The sequence below is a fragment of the Helianthus annuus genome, chromosome 14 (assembly GCF_002127325.2).
Source record: "Helianthus annuus cultivar XRQ/B chromosome 14, HanXRQr2.0-SUNRISE, whole genome shotgun sequence".
Classification (NCBI taxonomy): Eukaryota; Viridiplantae; Streptophyta; class Magnoliopsida; order Asterales; family Asteraceae; genus Helianthus; species Helianthus annuus.
The window spans coordinates 34,583,947-34,593,620 of record NC_035446.2 but is presented as its reverse complement, the minus strand read 5'-3'; the positions used below and the strand labels follow the sequence as shown (position 1 = coordinate 34,593,620).

The 9,674-nt window shown below is 33.8% G+C and overlaps 1 protein-coding gene across 1 annotated transcript; it reads right to left on the bottom strand.

The window, feature by feature from the left end:
• Positions 1 to 865: 865 nt before the first annotated feature.
• Positions 866 to 8,338, bottom strand: LOC110926389 (tryptophan--tRNA ligase, cytoplasmic). Its single transcript, XM_022170141.2, has 13 exons — positions 8,180 to 8,338; positions 6,637 to 6,867; positions 6,450 to 6,569; positions 6,181 to 6,366; positions 5,090 to 5,141; positions 4,943 to 5,008; positions 4,238 to 4,324; positions 3,895 to 3,987; positions 3,702 to 3,782; positions 3,267 to 3,338; positions 2,437 to 2,505; positions 2,222 to 2,332; positions 866 to 1,161 (listed from the first exon to the last, which is right to left on the bottom strand). The coding sequence occupies exons 2-13, from the start codon at positions 6,840 to 6,842 to the stop codon at positions 1,111 to 1,113; spliced, it is 1,194 nt and encodes a 397-aa protein (XP_022025833.1). The 5' UTR covers positions 6,843 to 6,867; positions 8,180 to 8,338; the 3' UTR covers positions 866 to 1,110.
• Positions 8,339 to 9,674: the final 1,336 nt, after the last annotated feature.

Sequence of the window (9,674 nt, the reverse complement as noted above, 5' to 3'; positions counted from 1 at the left end):
AAAAATAAAGTTATTATTCATCTTCTTTCATAAACTATATTATGGTTTTGAACTTCAGATCTGTAATATATAAAGCCATCATGTTTCCATGTATGGGTTTTGAACTTGCTATAATCTGTAGAGGCTAGAGCCATCATGTTTCAATTGCAATCGAGTTTGTGGAGGAAAACTATTGACGGGTTGGTATTCATGGTCGGCAAAATGTATATGTGTGTGTACATAATTTGTCTTAGATGCTAACCCGAATATTTAATACGCTACATATTTTTATATAAACGGTTTGAACATGTTATATCATGTAGAGGAATGAAGCATACAAAACGTAGAGTATAATCTGGGCTGTCGATTTACAAGATTAATGGTTGAGATTATATGGTCTCAAAATAGAATTCACTTACCTTAAAAAGAGAAACAAGTGAGGAAAAAGGCAAATAGGAAAATCAAATATTGTTGACTCATAAACGCACTTTACCATAATTTTCAAACGGATATAACTTTTTCATACGCTAATATTTAAAAATAATACACTGTATTAACGAGCATTTATAACTTTTTTCATACGCTAATGTTACGTGATTGTGTAACATTACTTGATTATGTTCCGGTACGTAATTACGTACTAGAACATAAACGGTGAATACCCATTACGTGATTTTCTTATAGTATAGTAGTATACTATGTTAAACCCCACTGAGTGATTACGTAACAATAGTTGACTATGTATTATTACGTGATTACGTGATTTTTGATAACCCATTACGTAATTACGTAATTTCATTATAATATTTATGCGAAACCCCACTAAGTGATTATGTGATTACGTACTAACCATAACTACAATAAAAAAACCATGTAATACATAATATTTCATGAAATGCCTAAATATTTAATCACGTATTAATAATGTATCAAAAAACCAAAAAATACTGAAGTTCATATCAAATTTGCCATTCTAAAAAAGCTTGTTTTGAAGATCATTTTTGTATCAACACATTACACTTGTGACGGAAAAAGTCTTCTACAAGGACATAAATGAGGTGATTCTCCCCGTACACTCCGATCGAGTAAAGCATTGGTATTAAAAACACTTTCGATAAACCACCTGCAGTTTCACGCGAACATATTTGGTAGCGGTCTGACTGCCATGAATGCATCAACCATCTGCAAAAAAAAAAAAACATATTGTAATATGTAAATTCTTACATATTATTCCCATTCGTGTAACTAAGAGTGTAAACGAATCGAGCTCTAGGCTTGGCTCATTTCATTTTGCGGGAGCAAGAGCTTGGTTTGCTAATTATTTTTCATGCTTGAGATCGGCTTAACCTCAACCTTTGATTATTTAATATAGTTATATATATAATTATTTTTATTTATATGTACTTACGACTGTAACTTTTCTATATATATATCTCTTTAGTTATTACCATAACTTCATTTATACTCTTGGTTTAAAAAAGCGTGAGGCGCTCCGAAGCGTTTTGGTTCCAAAAGCTTTAAGCAAAGCTTCAAGTACGAAGCGAGAGCTTCACGTATACGAAGCGCTCAAAATTAAAAAAAAATAAAAAATTTATTTGTACACATCAATATGACATATTCTACTTGTTAATCAATAATAAACACAAAAACATGATTAAAAAACATACTTAACACATAAAAAACATAGTTAAAACGTAAATTAAAGTCGATTATTGGAGAAAGTATGAAGAATCGATGGAGAAGAGGGAGGGAGCGGCTGAAGATGTTTACTAACGTTCTTTTTTTAGGGTAAAGAAGTAGCGGGCCTCAGTTAAACCCTATTAGAGACTATTGGGCCTAAATAAAAAACCCAAATCTGACCTGATTAGGCTGAAGCGTCGCTTCAAACCAATGGCGCTTCGGGCTTAAAGAGCGCTTCAAAACGCTTCACGTGATTTGTCGCCTCGGAGCAAGAAAAGCGACACCCCTAGCGCTTCATTGCCTCACGCTTTAAGCTCGCTTTATTAAACCAAGTTTATACTAATATTTATTATACATATATTATAGAAAATAATTACTATATTAATATAAATAAGAGCCTCGCTTAGGTCCACGAGCCTAGGCAAGCTTGTTTGTTAAACGAACTCGAATTTAGACTCGAGATTGTTTAAGTGCGGCTGGTTTCAAGCTTCAAGCGAGCAATCTCAAGTAGCTCATTTACATCTATATTTTATTTCTTTTTCCGGAGTTCAAGTACTCATACCTCATCGGTCACAGCTGCCCTTGCTGCGCGGTGTCTTTCCACAATTTCGGTTAAAACCTCAATTAATCTCTTTTTCACTTCACCTGTAAGCATACGCCCCGAACCATATTCCTGAAATTTAAAAAAACAAAAAGAGCATTTTACTTTGGTTGGTAATGAACAAACGCCGCATTATCATATCACGATTTAAAGGCATTGATAGACTGTCATCTTACCTTCCTAATATGTTCAAGTTCTTCATCGTCTTCCAAGAAGAAGCTAAGATATTTGAAAGGAATATCCACCTACACAACGTCGTACTTGACAAATAAAACATGTTCGAATGCATATAATCTTATAGCATCGTTTTATTCAGAAAATATGATGTTATTGTAATGATATAGTTCAAATTCTAGGCCGAGCTACCAACCATGGTTTCGATAAACAGAAAAATAAACCAACAGGGATAAGTAGGTCAGTCGTACAGGCCGGTTTGGCGGTTTGGTTTTGGCTGCTTGTCATTTGGACCGATTTTTAATATTCTTTTTCCGGAATAGTTAGTTCGTACTAAGAAACTTTAAAATGATTAAGATGGTTCATGAATATAATACATACACATAATTGCATATATCATAGTGGGAAAAAATATATATAAAAATATAGGTTGCATGTCCGGTTTCTAGTTCCAAATCATTAAACCGCCAAAACCAAACCGTATTAGCCTCAAACCGACAACTTGCTTCAGTTCAGGCGGTCGGTCAGTTTGGGGCGTTTACGAACACACCTGATGCCAATGAAATTACAATCTTACTAAAACTTTTAGGAAAAAAAATGTTTGACTATCAGTCAAATGTTTTGTATATCCTTCAATAACGATAGGAAAAAAAGTGTTTGACTATCAGTCAAATGTTTTGTATAGCCTTCAATAAAGACAAGAAAAATATTACTATTTACAAAAAAAAACACATTAGCATGGTCATGGTCAATATTTATTCAAAGTGAATTTTTTTTCAATTCAAGGAATCGACACAAGTTTATGCTAGAAAAGTAGAAATCATTAACATACCTCGAGATTCGCTCCATACTTCCTATGATTTTCAATAGAATCTTGCCCTCCCGAGAAAGCATATCTGTTTACCTATATAAAATTATATAATCACCTTACCACCATCAACAAGTGAAAGAATCAATAAAAGAATTAACATATGCATGTTATTAGAGATATATAGATGCAAATGGTTAAAAAGCCATTTGCACATTAACATAGAAGGGAGGTTCAAATGAGAACCATCGAATAATTATGAATCAAATAAACCACTTTTTAGCCCTTGGATCATATTTCAATGGACGGTTGAGACCTCCCCCCGTTATGTCCATGAACGCAACCGTTCCCTCCTTTTGTATGTTCCATGAACAAAGGCTAAAAAATTATCTTTAGCTCCTCCTAATTATTCTGTGGTTCTTATTTGGACGCGTCCCAAAAGCATAGAAAATCAAATACCTTCTCCTTAATAGCCTTTTGAGAGTCGGTCACGTATATTGCAGAATTCGCATCACTGGCTGACATTTTGCCTGTTTGCCCCTGAAACATTTAGCAAACTAGATAAATATATCATAAACAATACATACATACATACATATATGTGTGTGTGTGTAAATTGTAAACATAAAACTATAATATTAGGCAAATGTACCTGAAGGGCTGGAAAAAATAGTGACTCAATTAATGCAGGCTTATTGTAACCCAGCCGAGGAGCAACATCACGTGTCATCCTGAAATAAGGATCCTGAAGCAATACAATATCCAATAATGATTATTTAATCGACGGTAAAAATGTTTCCATCCCTAAAATCATTTTCACTCGGTTTATTCTCAATTTACTAATCAAATAAAGTATCACAAGAGTTTGATGATTAACAATAGCCAGCTTGTTTATAACTACACCGTGTATTTCTTCATAATCAATTAGATGTGACAATTTTTCTCCATTCAGTTATGAATCGGTCGGTTTGTGTTGTGTACAAGAAAAAACCAACCTGATCAATTGCACAAGGAATCAAGCAGCGAAGTTTATCCTTGCCAGAAAACAAGTGTGGAAATGAACTCGGGAACGATGGAACAGCCTGCAAAAAAGCATATTCATAAGTATTTCTAAAAGTGTAATATAATACTATGATTTTGTAACAAAATTATTAGAAGTCTCAAGCATAGTTGTTGATGGCAAATAGCGATAAGGTACCTAACTACCTATATGCTACATAGCAAATAGCGATAAATAGTGGGAGCTATTTTTATAAATAGCGATACACTAGAAAAAGAAATTATATGTATATTATATCAAGCTATTTTTAGCTATATTTAATCGCTATTTATATTTAAAAAATAAACTAAATTTCGGCTACTTATGGCTACATACCCTATAGCCTTCGACCTATACGCTACGCTATTCGCTATAGCTACCATAGCGACCGCTATTGACAACTATGGTCTCAAGTCCAACATTGCATAAAATGATTGGTTGTGATCTAATATTTTAAAAAGTCATGTTCCAATTTCCTCCGGAGTCAAAAAGCCTTGTTCTAAACACATAACTTGCAACTGTAACCATCTTTTTCTTCTCTTTTGTGAACGTAGAATACGTTTAGCAATGTTCGGTTACTAACTTCTCTTAGTCATAGAAGTTTCCAAATACGAATTTAATAAAGTAAAAAACTATGTGCAAATATTTGGAAAATGCTGACCTGGACTGGCGGAAAACTGATCTTTCCAATATGATCTTCACCAGTGAAACCAAATATACCAACGACCTGCATAATTTCAGTAAAGAAAACTTTTAGAATAAAAAAACAAATGAAAATTTTGTAACTTTTGTCACTACTAATTCTGACCTTATTGTATGTGACGCATTTTGCAACCTTAACCATGTTCTCATAAAAGGCACTGCAAGTGAGATTCTATCATTAGAAAACTCAGTATATACAACAAGCCAGTGGATAATATAGAAAAACTCAGAAACAAAACTAATTTTTTTCTTTGTTTGTTGAGTTATACATGACCTGTAAACAGTGAGTTTTGATCCTACAACGGTTGTACCAGTTGGATTATAGACCACTGGTAAAACGCTCTACAAGTTTAATAATATAACTTTTCCCTGGTATTTTAGACCAAATATTATTTTTGAAACAAACAAAAACACGTCAACTTCAGCCAGACCTGTTTTCTATACCAAAGAGTTACCAGTCACCAAATCCACCCAACCCAACCATTATACAACCTCTAATTATTTCCTATACACATTCTACTAAATTGATTTTTGAGGCATATATAATTTAAAAATTATTATATCTTGGTACTTATAAGTTTTCATTACGAAGAAAGTTACCTATAAGTAGAGCCTGATCTTTTAAGTTGAATTTTCTCTAATATAGTCAAGATCACAAACTAGATTCAATTTTATCCGAGTATGTCATTGTTCACATTACTCCATCTAATTAATTAATAATAATAGTATAATACTACACAATATTTAAATAAGAGTTAATTACTGTTTTCGTCCCTGTGGTTTGTCAAAAATTACTATTTCAGTCCATTAGTTTAAAAATTGCGATTTCAGTCTCCGTGGTTTCACTTTCGTAACCATTTCAGTCCCTGTGGTTTCACTTTCGTAACCATTTCAATCCATTATTCTGTTAAGTACAGGGACTGAAATGGTTACGAAAGTGAAACCACAAGGACTGAAATCGCAATTTTTAAACTAATGGACTGAAATAGTGATTTTTGACAAACCACAGGGACAAAAACAACAACTAACTCTTTAAATAACATCACCCTATTTTACATGACGACTCCATAACATCATATACATGCTATCATAGAGGACTCTTATGGATATAAGAAGTAAAGTTTTACGTAAAGTATATATATGAGGAAGTAATATTTAGTTTTAACTCAGCCAGCATCATGATGCGATGACACTTACCCACCAACATAATCAAAGTCAGAGAAGATAAAGGTCCTTGAGACGTCAAATCCACAAGCAATTATATCTTTGGCATTCTCACGAGCAAGTCTCTTGCTCTCTTCTACTGTAAGGTTCTTCCACATGCATTTTTCATCATCCGTTAGTTGAATGACTAGAGGAACCTTGAAAGCCTCCTGCAAATATCTGCAACTCGGTCAGTGTTAGAGTATGTATGTTGTTGAAAAGTTATATCTACTGGAATGGAATATAAATATATATCTTATTACTTGGTGAACATAAAAGGAACAAGATGCCCCAAATGCAAAGCTTCAGAAGAAGGCCCTCTGCCTGTGTAGAGATAGAACTTCTCACCGCGTTCATAAGCATCCAAAATCTCATTCAAGTCCCTATTTCATTAACCTAAATAGCTTCAGAATTCACATTTTTTTAGTTTAAATCAGAAAATGAAGTAACCTGTGAGCGAAAAAGACGTTGCGGCGGAGAAAAATATGAGGAATGCGATTGGTGAGACGATGAACTCGATCAACGAAGGATTGGTCGAGCCTTTGACAACCAAATTGGTCGATGAGTTTGTCGTAATCGATTTTGCCTTTAGCGGACACTTCCCATGGATTGATGACTTGCGTTTGTTCTTCGTCTGCTTTCGTCTCCTTCTCCATCCCCTCCCTTTGACGGCTAGCTAGACTGTTGTTGTAACAAATAAAAACCCTTGTTTCAAGGCCTCTAATTGCTTGATTTTGAATTTCTAGGATTTAGGGGATTCAGGGCTTGTTTGGCTAAGCTTATTTAACTCAAAAAGGACTTATTGACTTACGACTTTTTGAAAAAGAGTTTTTAAAAAAGTGCTTGGATTAGCTTATGGGGCTATTCATGTAAAATGACTAACAAGGACATTCTTTTATAAGTCAATAAGTCGTTTTTTAAAAAGTGTTCGGCTTAGCTTTTTTTGTTTCTCTTCCCTTCCTAATAAAATGTTTAATTTAAGAAAAAAACCTACAAATGCAAGATCAAGATTCCTAATCTAAAACATACAATCTGACCATAGTTATTTTACTTTACAGTTGAATTACATACAACTTGATTAAAGTGACTACATTTCTAAGTAGTTAATGCGGTAAAATATCGGATATCGGTCAAGGACCGATATTTGAGATATCGTTTATCGCGGTGGGATATTGGTGGGATATCGGTAATTTTAATATCATGCTAAATTTATATATATAGCAATTTAACACAAACAATTGTAACAAGTAAGAACTGGCTAAGACTTAAAACACTAACATTTAACAGTAACAACTAACAAATAACAATTAAGACTTAAAACACTAATAGCAGCAATAAGAAGAAAAATGAACGGTAGAAATAAGAAGAATGGTACTGATATCGGGAAAATCAGCGATTTATCGATCAAATATCGGTCCCATATCGGTCAAATATCGGGCAATATCGCTGATATTATCGGTACCGATATTCTGACCAATATTTTTGTACCGCTAACTCGGTAGGGGACCGATAATCGATATATCACTGATATATTGGTTGATATATCGGGATAGAATGGCAAAGTAAAACCAAAACAAAACTATATGTAAAACGTATAGATCAATGCTTGCTTATTACTCCTTGGTATGTCTCAACCAACCACATAACCGCCTTAATTCACTTCTCGTGTATCTTTAGTTATCACTAACAAAACTTTGTAATCGTTCGACTCAAAAACCTGATACAATTTCTAATTATGTTGGCATCACCATTCTCACACAGATTTTCAACCAATCATGTAACTTCCATTTCAATTAATATAATTAGCACTTAATTCAACCAAAAAAAAATCCCCAATCTTTCAAAACTGTACTGCATAAAACACACTACCAATAATTTAACTGCAAGTCTGAAAGTGTTTTTCTTAACCCTATAAATTAAAATATTAAAATAAATCAACAATGTAAAAACCCTACAGATCAAAGTATCATATCAATCAAACAAACAATCTGACCTTAGCGGAACAAGGAGCAGGGGACGTGAAAGCGATGTCTAGGAGCCGGAACTAGCGTCGCCGCAGCTGAAGCTGGAGTCGCCGGAGATGGATACGGTTGTTGTGGAGAACTGGCGGCTGGGGAGAAACGAAACAGCAGGCCAGCGATTCATATGTGTAGGGCACATGGGTAATTTTGTAATTTTATTTTTGAAAAGTTATTTTAAAATTAAAATTGATTTTTTTAATTGATTTTTTAAAATTAAAATTGATTGTTTAAAATTAAAATTGATTTTATATTTAATTGATTTTTTAAAATTAAAATTGATTTTTTTTCCTAGGGATTTTTACATATTTCCTCCTCCTAAGCCTCCTTATTACGTATTTCCCCAAACCAAAAAATCAATTACATATTTCCCTTTTTTTTTTGAGAAATTACCCAATTACCCTCAAATAAACTATCTGCATATATCCCCAGTTGTATAATCAAGAGAAACCCTACACATCTCCCCTTTTCGAAAGAAAATTCGTGATTTGATTCTTGAACACCCTGTTGTAAATAAAGAAATACCAGTAAATTGTGATATAGCATCATCAACAAATCAAATCTACCCACCATCTGAATAAAACTGAATATTACAAGTTTAAATTAAAGCAGTAGCACCAAATGGGCATATTTCAAAATCTCAAAATAACATAACGACAAAAGAATCAGAAGTGTCACTGTTTGGGATCTGAGAAACAAGCTGCATTAGACCACCCGTAGTGGGACATGATTTTTAAAAAAAATATTGAAAAAAAACGCCCCAAAACGCCCCTCCCCCACTACACCCGGCGTTAGCCGGCGTTATTTTTCAAAAAGAAGCATGTGAGCGTTTTAATTAAAACGCTGAAGTTGTTGGGCTATGCCTGAGACCATGTGCATGTGGCCAATGAGATTTCTTCAATGTTTGACTAGTATCTGACAAGTTTTGAAAATGGTACCCACATGGTCATTTTGGCCAATCACTTTTAAAACTTTTTTTTTGCATTAAAAATAATATGGGCGTTATTGGAATAATGCTCCACTACACCACTTTATGCTATAATGCTCCATGCTGACTGGGATGACACGTGTCGAATAATGCCCCATGGTGTGGACATTATAACAATTTACCACTACACATGGTCTTAGAAATGAGATAGTGGAAATGAATAATGGAAAGAACCTGCCTAGCCAAATTGGTTGGTGATCAGGGGCGGATCTAGGTTTAATCACCGGATTCCCAGGAACCCAGTCGGTTTGAAATTTTTAGTTAAAATATATATAAAAAATTGGAAAGGAACCCATAAATAAATTTTGGGTGGACCCATAAACATAAATCTCTACTGATCTGCTGGTTAAATGTGGTTTCCCTAACCTTTACATCCCGAGTTCGAATCCTCCAATAGCGCATTTTTTTGTTTCTTTTTTTAAATTCTAAAACCCATTTAGGGTTAAACTGAAAAACATGCATTTTTTTGTTTCTTTTTTTAA